Source organism: Bombina bombina, chromosome 1 (assembly GCF_027579735.1).
Source record: "Bombina bombina isolate aBomBom1 chromosome 1, aBomBom1.pri, whole genome shotgun sequence".
NCBI lineage: Eukaryota > Metazoa > Chordata > Amphibia > Anura > Bombinatoridae > Bombina > Bombina bombina.
This window is the reverse complement of record NC_069499.1, coordinates 1,361,935,701-1,361,952,193: the sequence shown is the minus strand read 5'-3', so window position 1 is coordinate 1,361,952,193 and position 16,493 is coordinate 1,361,935,701. Positions and strand designations below refer to the sequence as shown.

General features: G+C 36.8%; 1 protein-coding gene across 1 annotated transcript in view; it reads left to right on the top strand.

Moving 5' to 3' along the window:
* The window catches only part of LOC128650117 (unconventional myosin-Ie), an 84,945-nt gene extending 79,977 nt beyond the window's left edge, over window positions 1-4,968 (top strand). Inside the window, exons 25-28 of the mRNA XM_053703812.1 lie at window positions 719-793; window positions 1,166-1,349; window positions 3,967-4,148; window positions 4,340-4,968. Coding sequence (XP_053559787.1) covers window positions 719-793; window positions 1,166-1,349; window positions 3,967-4,148; window positions 4,340-4,416 — 518 coding nt within the window. The 3' untranslated portion in view covers window positions 4,417-4,968. The remainder of the gene's footprint in view (window positions 1-718; window positions 794-1,165; window positions 1,350-3,966; window positions 4,149-4,339) is intronic.
* Window positions 4,969-16,493: the final 11,525 nt, after the last annotated feature.

Sequence of the window (16,493 nt, the reverse complement as noted above, 5' to 3'; positions counted from 1 at the left end):
CATTAGCTCTTTAGGAGTTAGTAGTGCTGTGCAATTAATAGTGGAATAAGACAATTTGTTAATTTTGATCATGTGACATAGACCGATACATATCATTCATATACTATTATTATTATACTTTATTTATGAAGTGCCAACATATTCCGTAGCGCTGTCCATGGATACAATTCATTTAAATAAAACAATACAAGACTTGTAAGAGACAGGACAAAATTTACAAACACATACAGGAGGGATTGAGGGCCCTATTCCCGTGGGAACTTACAATCTATATATACTTATATGATTTAGTGATTCTCACTGATCTTGTGTTTGCAGATAGAAAATAGTACAGTACACAACATACCCAGTAACTACCACTCAGACCAACACTCAATATTACAGGCGCACATTGCTCTCTGAACTCATTCTTGCTCCTTTAAATCCCTCTCCTGCTGCATCCTGCTTTGTTTTTTGCATCCCTCTCCTTGTACTCTGCCTCTGCTATTGACCATGTACTGTGAACCCTGTATTTCTCATTCTACTTCTGGTTTACACTAGTGTTGTATTTTTAAATTATTTTTTTTTTTACAATAATTGGCCCTTCCCTAATTATTGCCTAGGGGCACAGGTTGGTCTCAGTCTGTCCCTGGGCACAGCTATCTGTCAAACATTCATACTTCAGTTACACTTACTGTAATCTGACACAAACATCCAATCACCTTTTTGTGTCTCTCAGGTCCCACTCGGAGGGATAATCGGAAGAGTCAGTATTTGGGTGGCAAGAATCAGACACCAGTCAGCCAGCAGATTGGTGAGTGTCTATCCTTAACCTCTTGGCACTGAAGTGGTTTTGCAATCTTTAAAATGAAGATGGAAACACTGAATCTAGTTGCTGGTTTGGAGCAGAACTGTTGTGAGACTTCATTCCCCCCTCCAGGATATTTTCAGTTTGAATAATTTTTTGTAATCTCATCCTCTCATCAGTGAAACTTTGGCACTTAAGGCTTAAGAAAAGTAATATATATATATATATATATATATATATATATATATATATGTATGTATATGGTTCATCCTTCATTTCAATACATAACAATAGAATGTGCTCATGTACAGTGCCTGGGGGAATTTCATACTGGTAAAATATAACTATATGCGGTTCTCTTTTCAATCTAAATTACAGGTGTGCAAAAGGCAAACGGGGGCACTAGAAGGGGGGACTTTCAAAAGAGAAAATCTTTCACCATACGACAGAACAGCATAGACCAACCATCCTTACCAAGACAGGGTGCAAGTCCTCGTGCCAAGGCGGCTCCTGCACAAGTTGATTTAGACTTCATGAATGTGCCAGATAAAGGCATGGCAGGGTATGTATCATTTCACTGTTTTTGCCTCCTCCTAAGACATTTTATTTTATTTTTTCAATATTATAAAGGAGTCTCTCCTTCACATACAGAACCCTACATAGTCAGGTAAACCTCTTTCAAGGTAAAATTTGTGTTTCTAAAATTCTTTAAAGGAGCTCGTCATACCAGCAAGACTTCTTAGATCATCTCACCTGAGCAGAGCGCCTTAGATCCTCAGACCCTCCTTGTACCATATCACACTTTCTTATTGATCAGATTTTCTTCTTTAGCTAATCCATTAATTCATTAAACAAACCATTTATTTGCAACAATTACATAACGGCTAATTAATTTGCATAAACAACAACTTTTATTAATACCACCCTAGGAAATCAGTATGTTAACATTACATGACTTATCAGATCTTCTTTTCAGCAAGACATTTTTAGCTTGCACATAACATTAACATAACCTTGTTTAGCAAGTTTCTTGCAACGGAGAAAGCACAGTATAAAATGAACACAATGAATGTTTGGTGTTACAGATCTTAGCTAAATAGAAATGGATTTCACGTAGTATAGTGTGTGTGAGAGATAAGCCTTGTTTACAAGAAGATTATATACTTAAAGTGCCATAAAACATGTTGAGATCTGTGCATATTCTAAAAGAGCTAATTAAGTAAACATAGTTTGCATTAAAAAATTGTTTAAAAATTGCTGGCAAGTATTTTAAAATTATTTTCAAACATAAGCAACATTACTTTAATAGCCATGCTGTCTGGAGTAGTCTGATCCCCCCCCCCCCTATCAGTGTTTAGCATCAGAAACACAGGCATTGTACTTCAACTGAGTTTACAGCGGCTTAATTGCTTCTAGGCATGCTCCAGCAGATAATGAGTGTTAAAGTCTTTATTCTACCAAAGCAAAGGTAGATATAGATACAGCCATAGAAGGAATTGTGTGGCGGGAGTTAGAGCTGTACAATTCAGAAACCTAAAATAAAGGGTTAATGGGGAGGCACTGCAGTATACATTTGCAGGTAAAGTAATTAAAGTACATATTATTATATTTTGTCTCTATCCCAACTTGTTTTATGTCCCTTTAAAGGAAAATAAAGGTAAAAAATTATGTAACGATACACCAGATGGGTGCATTGCATGATTACTGGAATGTTTTAGCAACTTGTAGAAAGAAAAAAATGGAAGAAAATCATCATACCTTGTGCCTTCTCCTCCTGATGAAACGGCTACATCAGCTAGGTCAGATTATTTCAACCACCAGTTTTCACCAACAAAATGTACATAAGAGTGCACAATTTATAAGAAGTGTACAAACGGTACGATGGGCTATTGTAGTCAGATATTACCTACATTTTCTCTGAATTTGATACGTTTTAATGATGGAATGTTCCACTCTATAGAGAGGCCCATTGAGTTCAGGTTGGTCAGGATGTGAGTGTAAAAAAGATAAATCTGATCGTATTTTGTTTCCTAGATAAAAAAGATAAAATAAAAGTCTGGTATATAGATATTTATTACAAATAAAATACTAATTGGTTTAAGTAGAATAATATTAAAATGCTTATTTTCTCTCCATATAATGAGCAAAATAATGTGATTAAAGTAACATAACTATTATAAGAGAGTGGTTTGGAGGAGGAGAAGAGAGGCTCAGGATTGCATTTGAGTGGAGAAAGATAAAGTAATGGTGTTTGCACTAAGTTAAAGGGACATAAATCCCAAACATTTCCTTTCATGATTCAGATAGAGAATATAATTCTAAACAACTTTCTAATGTACTTCTATTATTAACTTTGATCAGTTTTCTTGTTATCCTTAATTGAAATGGAGGAAGATTAAGTTCAGGAGCGTTCATGTGTCTGCAGCACTATATGGCAGCAGTTTTGCAACAATGTTATACATTAGCAAGAGCACTATATGGCAGCACTATTTCCTGTCATGTAGTGCTACAGGCATGTGCACAATACCTATCTAGATATCTCTTAAACAAATAATAACATGAGAACAAAGCAGATTTGATAATAGAAGTAAATTGGACACTTTTTTAAAAAAAAATTATTCTCTATCTGAATCATGAAAGAAAAATGTAGAGTTGCATGTCCCTTTAAAGGAAGGAAGTGATAGAACTAGAATTAGTTGGGGGAAAATAGTCCCTCAAACCTTAAATTGTTTTTTAACAATTTTCTAATGTTCTTTTGGTATCTTTTATTGAAAAACAGGGACATAAGCTCAGGAGCATGCACGTGTCTGGAGCGCTATATGACGGCAGTTTTGCAAGAATGGTATCCATTTGTAAGAGAACTATTTCCTGCCATATAGTGCTCCTGACACCTACCTAGGTATCTCTTCAACAAAGAATTCCATGGGAGCAAAGCAAATTTAATAAAAGAAGTAAATTGGAATCTTTTTTTAAGCTTGTATGCTCTGTCTGAATCACACAAGAACATTTGTGGGTTTTTATGTCCATTTTAATTATGGTTTAAAAAGGTTAGCAACGTTGGAATTGTGTGTATGAGAGAGAGAGTACAACTTAGAGATGGAATGGGGATTCTATAATAGGATTAATGACTAATTGGGGGATTTACAGAAGAACTAATGGGTTGTGCATTGTTCTTTCAGGGTACATAGACGACTTTCAAAGGAAGTGAAGCCTGTACCAGGTGGAGGGAGAACCAAGCCAGTTCCAAAGCCCAAACCACAGCCAGCTGTTCCCCTCTGTCGAGCTCTCTATGCATATGATGCCCAGGACACTGATGAGCTGAGCTTTAATGCCGATGATGTCCTGGAGATTGTAAGAGAAGGTATGCAAAAAAAAGTGTAAAATATACCAACAAACCCAACATACTTTGTCCCTCATATAGATACACCAGTCCACCAGATAGAGTTTTCATGACTACACTACATCAAATAAAATCTTCTATTGCATAAATATCCGTTTTGTCTTCACACATTATACTCTCCTTATTTAATAAACACATTTTCTCCTTGTTAGATTCGTCAGGATGGTGGCAGGGTCGGATCAGAGGCCGAGAGGGTCTGTTCCCAGGAAACTATGTAGAGAAGATCTAAATATTTGTAGAAGACTAACAGAGACATTATACCACATTTGATTTGCCTGGTCTGGAGTTATGAGGAGAGACTGGACCTCTCCCTGGCTTTACTGCTTGTCTTCATCCAGGACTAACTAATGTCACATGCACACATGAGAGTGTGTTTGTTAGCTTTTTAATAAAAGGGACCATTATTGCTGATACAGGACAATGCAGGGATGGACCCCTGGGTAGAGTGGTGCAATATCTAGTTTTTTTTAAAAGTCTGACAAAAATATATTTTAACTTTTTTTTTTTTTTTTTAATGCGTTTTGTGCCAAATAACTTTAGATAGGTGAAATATTTTAAAATGATACTTTTAGCTCCTTTCATGTTGGTAAATTTGAAACTTTACCTTTTAATGACAAAAATAGCTTGTCCTGGCACTGTGTCGCCATATATTACAGAAAAACTCAACGCGAACAAACCATATGAACAAATAACTACCAAAGTCATTGACATCTGATGGTTTTTATTCTCCATGCACATTTTATCTCAGGAGAAAAATACAATAAATGATATATTTAAGCAATGGTTTCTTTTTTTTTTTCTCATTATTTCATAACATGATATTTCAGATTTACTTCCATTAACTTTGCACCACACTACCCACTTCCACGTCATTATCACAAACACTGTGTCACGTTTTAGTGGGTTCAGAGAAAGTTCTGCAGTAAGAAATAGAGAGTGCAAATTTTTATTTATTAAACAGAAGCAGTATAAATTTGTGTGATGTTTTAATAAAGTATATATACTGATTTCACAGCTCACTCACAACACTCGAGTTTGTGGAATGTGGGGTAGAGTGTCTTGGGATACTTGTCCCTTTCAGCTGTATCCCTTGAGTTTCCAGCTAGTAAAGTCTTTGTAAAGACTGCCCTGGTTGTACTCTCAGATAGCTGCTGAGCCCCTCAGGCCAGTGACAGCTCTCTTGGTTGAGAGAGAGAGAGCATTCAGATACTCTAAAAGAAGACGAGTACAGAGGACACGGTTGGCACACTTATTGGAGCATCTGCACGCTGTATTGCTTGGGAAGTAGGAACACAGAAGCGATGACAATGACAGAATCCACTAAGAAAGAAACTGTGCCAAAGCACTGACTATAGGGAAATATAGTAGGAAAACCAGAACTCCTTGAGACACCAATAGAGGTGTGCAGCCATAGACCAGGTTACACTAACCGTGTACTCTCTATATGAAGAGAAGATAAACGAAAAGCCCTCTAGTAACTCGGTAAATAGAGACAAATGTTTGAATCCAGCCTTGGTGCCTCTCAGAGTGAATTTTCTAAGAAATCTGCTTTAACCCCTTAATGACCACAGCACTTTTCCATTTTTTGTCCATTTAGGACCAAGGCTATTTTTACATTTCTGCGGTGTTTGTGTTTAGCTGTAATTTTCCTCTTACTCATTTACTGTACCCACACATATTATATACCGTTTTTCTCGCCATTAAATGGACTTTCTAAAAATACCAATATTTTCATCATATCTTATAATTTACTATAAAAAAATTATAAAATATGAGGAAAAAATGGAAAAAAAAACCCTTTTCTAACTTTGACCCCCAAAATCTGTTACACATCTACAACCACCAAAAAACACCCATGCTAAATAGTTTCTAAATTTTGTCCTGAGTTTAGAAATACCCAATGTTTACATGTTCTTTGCTTTACATGTTATAGGGCCATAAATACAAGTAGCACTTTGCTATTTCCAAACCATTATTTTTCAAAATTAGCGCTAGTTACATAAGAACACTAATATCAGCAATCTCTGAATATCCATTGACATGTATATATTTTTTTTTAGTAGACATCCCAAAGTATTGATCTAGGCCCATTTTGGTATATTTCATGCCACCATTTCACTGCCAAATGCGATTAAATACAAAAAATTGTTCACTTTTTCACTAATTTTTTCACAAACTTTTGGTTTCTCACTGAAATTATTTACAAACAGCTTGTGCAATTATGGCTTAAATTATTGTAAATTATTCTCTGGGATCCCCTTTGTTCAGAAATAGCAGACATATATGGCTTTGGCGTTGCTTTTTGGTAATTAGAAGGCTGCTAAATGCCACTGCGCACTACATGTGTATTATGCCCAGCAGTTAAGGGGTTAATTAGGGAGCATGTAGGGAGCTTTTAGGGGTAATTTTAGCTTTAGTGTAGTGTAGTAGACAACCCCAAGTATTGATCTAGGCCAATTTTGGTATATTTAATACCACCATTTCACCGACAAAAGCGATCAAATTAAAAAAAACGTTAAATTTTTCACAATTTTAGGTTTCTCACTGAAATCATTTACAAACAGCTTGTGCAATTATGGCACAAATGGTTTTAAATGCTTCTCTGGGATCCCCTTTATTCAGAAATAGCAGACATATATGGCTTTGGCGTTGCTTTGTGGTAATTAGAAGGCCGCCAAATGCCGCTGCGCATCACACGTGTATTATGGCTAGCAGTGATGGGGTTAATTATGTAGCTTGTTGGGAGCTTGCAGGGTTAATTTTAGCTTTAGTGTAGAGCTCAGCCTCCCACCTAAAACATCAGACCCCCTGATCCCTCCCAAACAGCTCCCTTCCCTCCCCCACCCCACAATTGTCCCCGCCATCTTAAGTACTGGCAGAAACTCTGCCAGTACTAAAATAAAAGCTATATTTGGGCTTTTTTTTTGGCATATTTACATATGCTGCTGTGTAGAATCCCCCCTTAGCCCCCAACCTCACTGATCCCCCACCAAACAGCTTTCTAACCCTCCCCCTCTGCCTTAATGGGCGCCATCTTGGGTACTGGCAGCTGTCTGCCAGTACCCAGTTTAGTAACAAAAAGTATGTTTATTGTTTTTTTTTATTGCCCTTTTCTGTAGTGTAGCTTCCCCCCCCCCCAAGACCAACCCCCCACCCCTTCCAGAACCCTTAGATCATCATTTATTTTGTTAAATATTTTTTTTTTTTTAACGTTTCTTAACTTTTTTTTCTGCAGTGTAACGGTTCCCTCCCACTCCCACCCCATGCACGCGGCCGCCCCCCGTGCACGCGCACGCTCCCGTACGCGCCCCCGTCTGTCCCGCCCCCGCCCCCCTCCACTCGGCACATCGATGGCCGCCCACCCGCCTCCCAGGCTTGCTATCGAGGCATCACTGCAATAACCGGAAAGCAGCTGGAAGCGAGCAGGATCGCTTCCAGCTGCTTTCCAGACCAAGGACGTACGCCACACGTCCTCGGTCATTAACTTTATTTTTTTTGAGGACGTGTGGCGTACGTCCTTGGTCGTTAAGGGGTTAAAGGGACAATCTAGTCAAAATTAAACTTTCATGATTCAGATATAGAATGCAATTTTAAACAACTTTCCAATTCACTTTTATCATCAAATTTTCTTTGTTCTCTTGGTATTCTTTGTTATAAGCTAAACCTAGGTAGCCACATATGCTAGTTTATAAAAGTTTTTCACAACTAGAGGGCGTAAGTTCATGTGTGCCCTACAGATAACATTGTGACCACGCCCGTGGATTTACAAGTGAGAGGGCACTGATTGGCTAAATGCAAGTCAGTCAAAAGAACTGAAACAAGGGGGCAGTCTGCAAAGGCTTAGATAACAATGTTGGTTATGCAAAACTGGGCAATGGGTAATAAAGGGATTATCTATCTTTTTAAACAATAACAATTCTGGAGTAGACTGTCCCTTTAATTAGGGGCATGAAACCCCAAATGTTTATTTCGTGATTCAGATAAATAACTTTCCAATTTACTTGTATTGTCTGTTTGCTTCATTCTCTTGGTATGCTTTGTTAAAGAAGCAGTAAGGCACTACTGGGAACTAGCCGAAAGCCAATAATGAGGCATATATGTGCAGCCACTAATGGGCAGCTTCTGAGCCTACATGGGTATACTTTTCATAAAAAAGGAGGCAAAGAGAATAAAACAAATTAGATCATAGGAATACACTGGGAAATTATTTAAAATTGCATGTTCTATCTGAATCATGAAAGAACAAAATGATATGTCCCTTTAACTAATTTAGACTTTAACAATGTATGAATTAACTTTTAGACTGTAGGGTAGAGAGTGATTTAACTTGTAGTGTACTGGATAACTGATTTTTTTATAGCTATTGTAGCTAAAGGACAAATTCTTATTTTATTTTCATTTTGTTAAAAATGCATAGTCATTGCCCCATATATGTAATTTACCTCTTTAGTGAGCTACCTAAAATGTTTGTGCTTTATAAATAGTTAAAATCCTCTGTTTTTCCATCAAGATATCTAGAAATTAGATACAGTACAGAAATGATATTTTGGATTTCATTTTTAGTTATCTTGGCTCACCTCCATAATACCAGGTGAGAGGAGTACAAAATGGTGCCTAATCACCATCCATAACATCACTGAATTGATGGGCCTTGGAAATACATTGAACTATCCAAATTGGAAATTTTTGTCTTTGTTAGGAAATTAATTTAATTAATTTTCCTCCTTTTTTCAGTTTTTAACCATAGTAATGTAAGCACCTGGCAACAAACCCTCTGTTTAAGGGTGTGAGGCAAACTTAGGTGTTTGTAAATTGTTATTGTATTGTATTTTTAGTAACACTAGGAGGTTCTATATACTGTATATTTCCCTGAGAAGATATTTAAAGGGTTAATTTACCTGTATATATGATTGTTAGCTCCTCCCAGTTGAGGTATCTAAAAAGGAGTGCATTGTATTATACAACATGATTAACCCCTCCATGCCATTAGGACGTTCCATGCCGTCTTAACAGCACTGGACTTTAACGCTGTTAGGACGGCATGGATCTTCCTACCATATACGGTGTCCTGCAGATTACCCCTTTGACGTAGTCAAGGATAGGGCTGGGGGCATGCCTAGCAGCGTAAGCAGTCCCCCATTATCTGATCCCGGCCCTGAAATCACACGATTGCATCTTTACTAATAGTGTTTACATCTGAATTTTGTTCCAATGTGAACACTATTATACCGGCATGAAGGGGTTAAGGTTCGACATATTGTTATTATTTTTTTATACAATACTGTTCCAATAAAGACTATGAAGTGCTGCAGTCTATTTCGTCTTATTGCAGCACAAACTATGAACTACAAAGTATGGTTCCTCCCATGAGAGCATTTCAAGCTTTAAAACTCTTCTTGCAGAAGCAACTGCTACAAGAACTATGTTTTTCAGTATTAAAAGTGCATCAAATGTTAAAGGTGTTATAAACCTGAAAAACACAAAACTGCACAATTAATAGCTCCTGTGCCCATCTAATTCATATAATGGCAGAAACTCAACGTATTTAAAATAGGATGTATCTTTTACAATCCTTGCATGGACTTATGCTTTACAAATATTGTACGTAGAAACATATAACCTCAGAGTATATTCCAGACTCTAAAATGAGCTGAGATAGTAGACACTTGCCTGAGTAAAGTTTTAGTTTCTAAAGTTGGAATGTCTGTCTGTTGAAATATTGATTATCATTTTCTGTGAATTGGGATGAAATACTGCTCTGGTTCTCAAAAAGGACATGTGCAAATCCCCAGACTAAACATGTCCAGTCCAGACATTTGAAGGTTCGGTTTTCTTTAAAGCACCTGGATATGAGCAAAGTTGAACAGGAATTGGAAGTTATTTGTAACCGGTGCTAATTCAGATACTCATGGAAAAGAAGGCTTGGGAGGCTGACACAAGTCCACTCTGATTAAGATTGATGAGGTTTCTGAAGCCTCTACTGCTTCACCAATTTCTATATATAGTGAATTGGCTGCACATAATAACAGAAAATAGTGAAGTTGTAGAGGTTGGTGAAGCTGGAAATGCTGTAGAAATATCAGTGTATTTTCCAAACTGAAATAACTTGAATTGGCAGGTTCCTTGCTTTCTGAGACCCAACAATAACTGGCACTGTGAAGCAATCAAAAATCTGTAATGTGCCATATCAAAGAATTTGAAATTGCTTATTGTGCTTATCTGAAACCCAGCTGCAGAACAGGATTCACCCATGACTATGCCACATTCTTAGACTGGAATGAAGAATCTCATCAAATAAGCCAGTTGAGATGGCAAATAATTGACAGTGTACAACCACAGAGAAATGGAACAGATAGGCAAAATATATTAAAACATAGAGAAATGTTTTGGATCCATAAATTGGATTAAATGACCCCTAAGGGCCTCAATATGGACTATGATTGGTCAGTATTCTTGTGAATAGACCATGCATATCATATTTAACTAATAAGGTTAGGTTGCAACATTGACAAGAAGTGATACAATTTAATTTATTGCACTGCTGCAACATAGTGTTGTATTATATGAAATAAAAATGTATTTGTAATATAAATTTTGTAAAATGACCACTAGGTGGAGTCGTAGTACCATTTTTGAGCTATGTGGGGCGGAACTGATGAAATGAAAGAAACAGTTTATGTGAACTATGTATGCATGAATAAGGGATAACAACTGAAACGCTGCATTGAATTTTATGTCTGTGTTCTAATAAAGAAAGAAGGCATTTAAAGGGGCAGTCTAGTCAAAATGATTCAGATAGGGCATGTAATTTTAAACAACTTTCCATTTTACTTTTATCATCAATTTTGCATTGTTCTATTGGTATTCTTAGTTGAAAGCTAACCATAAGTAGTCTCATATGCTAATGTATTAGCCCTTGAAGACAGCCTCTTATCTGAATGCAATTTAGCAACTAGAGGGCATTAGTTCATGTGTGCCATATAAATAATATTGTGCTCACGCCGTAGAGTTACCTAGGAGTCAGCACTGACTCCTAGGGCTGTCTGAAGAGGCTTAGATACAAGGTAATCACAGAGTTGAAAAGTATATTAATATAACTATGTTGGTTGTACAAAACTGGGGAATGGTCAATAAAGTGATTATCTATCTTTTTAAACAATACAAATTTTGGAGTAGACTGTCTCTTTAAGATATGACGCTGTGGATATTATATTGTTTCTCCAGAATACACAAAATCCTGACATTCAAGGCCCTCAATAACTCTGCTCCACCCTATTTCACAGATCATGGACTCCATTAGATATGCAGCTTTGCCTGCAAAAGCTGGCGCCCTCGTTTTTTAAGAGATTTTGGTATCACACATACGCCGCGGCACGTATATTTCCCCCATTGGCCGTCATTTTTACTCCCATAAGCTAACACAGAACCGCATCGCAAATCGGTATCACATATTCAGCGCAAGGACATATTCAGGACGTGAGCACCGTAACTGCCTGAAAATATTAACTAACACTTAACACATGCACACTAACTAACTAACTAACTAATAAAGTATATTAACCCCTCTATCCGCCATCAAACCCATTTTGCAACTAATAATTAAAGTATTAACCCCTAAATCCGCAATTAACCCACAACAAACCTATTAACCCCTAATCCACCAAATCACACAACGCAATGCTAATAAATATATTAAACCCTAAACCGCCAAAGGCCACAACGCAAATAACTAATCACTAAACCTAACACCCCCTAAATTAACCCCATTACATAAATTAAAATAAAACTAAATAACAATTAAAATAAAAAACCTAACATTACTTTAAAAATAAAAAATACTAAATTAAGCTAAAATTACAGAAAATAAAAAAATGATACCTAATTTCTATGAAAATAACCCCCCCAAAACACAAACACCCCCTAATCTAATACTAAACTACCAATAGCCCTTAGAAGGGCCTTTTGTAGGGCAGTGCCCTAAAGAAATCCGCTCTTTTCCTTAAAAAAATAAAAATAAATACTAGGTCTCCTCTCTAACAGTAAAACCCCCCACCCACCAAACCCCCCAAAATAAAAAAAAAAAACCTAACACTAAAAAAACCTAAACTACCCATTGTCCCTAAAGGGGCATTTGTATGGGCATTGCCCTTAAAAGGGCATTCAGCTCTTTTACTGCCCTTAGAAGGGCATTCAGCTCTTTTAAGAAGGCCCTAATATAAAAAAAAAAAAAAAAAAAAAGCCTAAATCTAACCCCCAGGTTAGTACTCACGGTTCCTGAAGTGAGGCGGTGAAGTCTTCCAAGCGGCGATTGGTTCCTGAAGTCCAGCGGTGAAGTATTTTTCCAAGCGGCGACCGGTTCCTGAAGTCCTGCGGTGAAGTCTTCTTCCAAGCGACAACCTCTATCTTCATCCAGGACCGCGGAACTGAAGACCGGCGACTGCTGAGCCATGGAGCGTGGAGGATCCTCTTTGTACGATCTCTGAATAGTAAATTCAAGGTACGCGATTAAATATGGCATCCCTTGAATTCCTATTGGCTGATTTGATTCTTCAAATTCAAATCAGCCAATAAGATGAGAGCTACTGAATTTTTTTTATTTTCTATCATTTTAGCTTAGATTTTTTATTTTTAAAGTAATGTTAGATTTTTTTATTTTAATTTAATGTAATTTAGTGGATTAGAGGTTACTAGTTTTAATAGGTAGTTTGCTATGATGGGGTTTGCAGATTTAAGGATTAATACTTTTATTAGGTAGATTGCAATGTGGGTGAATTGCAGATTAGGGGTTGATAGTTTAATTAGGCATATTGCGTTGTGAGGGGTTGTCGGTTTAGGGGTTAATATTTTTATTATTAGTTCCGATGTGGGTTTGATGGCGGATATAGGGGTTCTTACGTGTCGGGTTTATTTTTGGGTGGCGTGTTATACTTTTACTGGAGATTTTTTTTTTTTTTCTTAGCCTCCGGCAGTTTCAAAGTTGTTGTAAGTCACTGGCGACTCCAGAAATGTCTATTTATGCTCATTTCTGGACATCGCTAGTTTATCTGACTTACGGCACTTTATGAACTGCCGGCACTATATATGTAATACCCCAATATGCCAGGTGAAATTACAAACGGCGCAGGCTTCAGTGCTTATGCTGAAGTCTGCACCGTATATGTAATCTCGCGCCTTGTCTCTAGATACTCTCCCTTCCGTCCCCTTCGCTCTGCTCATGACCTCCTTCTCTCCTCCTCTCTTGTTACCTCCTCACATGCCCACCTACAAGACTTCTCCATATTGGCCCCTATTTTGTGGAACTGTCTCGCTCCACAAAACTCTCCACTTGTTTTCACAGTTTCAAGCATTCCTTAAAGACTCTACTGTGCAGGGATGCTTATAATATACTCTAACATTTCTGTACTTCAGTTCCTTTCCTCCTCCTTTGTCATAACCTTGCACCCCCTCAGCATGTAAACCTACAAGCCCAGCTGTTTTGTAGATCACATTCACAAGAGCTGATTTACAACAGTGCAACTCTTGGTAGAGGCCTCTCCACATTTTTTTCTTATAAATGCTACCTTTGCATAATAATTCCTGTGTGGATAGCGCTACGGAATCTGTTGGCAGAGCCTAGTTATCAAACCAGGGGTTAAAAAGCCTGAGATCTAGAGAAAGGGGAACATAGATAGACACAGAAACAAAAATACCAGAATATCTAAGTCTCAATCCATGTCTAAGGTTTATTATTTCTTTTAATTATGAAATAGCCAGAATTTGAATTTGCCCTTTTTTCACCTTAATGTTATAATTCAGAGAAAAAGGGAACACTCAGTTATATTTCTGTGTACAGACACTGGAAGGAACAATGACTGAAGAACAAATAATTACAAGCACATAGCTGTATTGATCAAACAGCAGTTACATACCTTGAGAAAAAATGTCATTGTCCTGCCTAAGCCATCAATAATGTAAGGTACACACAGGAACCAGATAAAATATGATTTCCAGCAATCAGGGTTTTAAAGGGACATTAAACCCAAATGTTTTCTTTCATGATTCAAATAGAGAATACCATTTTAAACAACTTTTTAATTTACTTCTGTTATCGAATTTGCTTCATTTTCTTGATATTCTTTCCTGAAAAGCATATCCAGATAGGCTCAGTAGCTTCTGATTGGTGGCTGCACATAGATGCTTCAAGTGATTGGCTCACCCATGTGCATTGCTATTTCTTTAACAAAGGATATCTAAAGAATTGATCAAATTAGATAATAGAAATAAATTGGAATGTTGTTTAAAATTGTATTCTCTGTCTGAATCATGAAATAAAAAGTGTGGATTTAATGTCCCTTTAACCCTAATGTTTAATTACATGTGTGGGGTGGGGTTCTATATATGCATATAAAATAATTTTAATAAATGTTAAAAATTCTCAAAACAGAGAAATTTAAAAAGACAATCAAATCAGTACCCATTAGTAGCCCGGTAGCTCCAGCTCAAACTCGCTAAAAACAATATGAAGTGCAACAAAATTAGTGTGAATAAAACCAGTAGTGACCTAATAGGCTATGGTTGCCCCATTAATAATGAGAATACCACCTCAAAAGATCCCTAATGAAAAAAGCCTATTGGTGTATGTCAGTCAAAGAATATAAAGGATGGTCACTATGACTTGTGGTAGTCAATAAAATAATTATTAAAACTGTTTCTGTAGTGTCTTAATACTGAAAAATAAACCAATAGCAGCACTATAAGCCAAGTAGCCACAATATGACAGACCTGGCCCACTCTAGCTACATTCCGGTCCAGATTACAAGTGGAGCACTATTAATAATGTGGTTCTGCGCTACAAATAGAGCACACTCCGATATTAAAGGTCCATGGTAAAAAATAATTGGCAGAGAATGTTTAGTTCAGCCAACATTTTTTTAGTTCACCCTAAAGGGATAACGCAGCTGTGCTAAACATTGCACAAATTACAGATGGTGCATTATGTGTTGCGCAGCTTGCGCTCTAGATTATAATTATACAAATTAATAAATAGATTTTTAGTGAAAATAAATGTGTAAAGGGATGTGGTATAAGACAAGGTGTTGGATTGGGAAGGGCTCAAAGGTGTGTATATATATATATATATATATGTGTGTGTGTGTGTACATATATACAAATACATACACACATATAGATAAATAAAAATAATATTTAAACTAAGAAAATAAAAAAATGATTTAATCAATTTTTTTTATCAGAGAAAGCCAGGACCTGAGTTTTGTATAATGTGCCCAAGAGAAGTCTATTAGGTTAGAATTTAGCATAACCACACTATCCGACCTCCAGATATTAGTGCACCTGAGGTTTTCGCTTAAAGGAGCAGTATACACCAATTTTCATATAACAGCATGTAATAGACACTTCTATAAAGAGTAATATGCACAGATACTGATCTTAAAATCCAGCATAAAACCTTTAAAAACTTACTTAGAAACTCCCAATTTAGCACTTTTGATTAGGTTGACTAGGACACCCAGTGAAATCAGACACTCCCAGTCCCCCCCCCCCCCCCCCGTCCTCTGCATATGAAAAGACCTTTTACACAAACAGGAGCAAGCTGGAGTAGGTATACATCAGTATTCTCCTAAAACTTGGGGGTTTGGTTAGGAGTCTGATAATCAGAGCAATGTTATTTAAAAATAAGCAAAACTATACATTAAAAAAAAAAAAAACCTGTATGGGCTATATGAATGGATCATCTACAAAACATTTATGCAAAGAAAAATCTAGTGTATAATGGCCCTATTACTGTCCTGTTATTATTTAACGTCAACTTGGTGCTCATAGTTTTGCTCTCCAGTCATAATGAAGGCTTCTGACAGCCATTTTGCAATTCTACTTCATCTAAGCCAGACATGTTACTATTCCATACTATCAATTAAATAGCCAACAGCAGCCATTCAGCTGATCTCTATCCTCACTCACAATACCCTGAGCCAAATTACTAGTAAATATTATTGCATTATCTTTTTATTATGTATTCAATTCTACTGACTTTATTGGTCCTCTACATCTTATTAAAGGGACATGAAACCCAAAATATGTATTTCATGGTTCAGATAGAGAATACAATTTTAAACAACTTTCTAATTTACTTCTATTATCTAATTTGTTTTATTCTCTTGGTATCATTTGTTGAAGGAGCAGCAATGCACTAATGGTTTTTAACTGAACACATGGGTGAGCCAATTACAATCGATATATATATGCAGCCACCAATCAACAACTAGAACCTAGGTTCTCTGCTGCTCCTGAGCCTGCCTATATAAACCT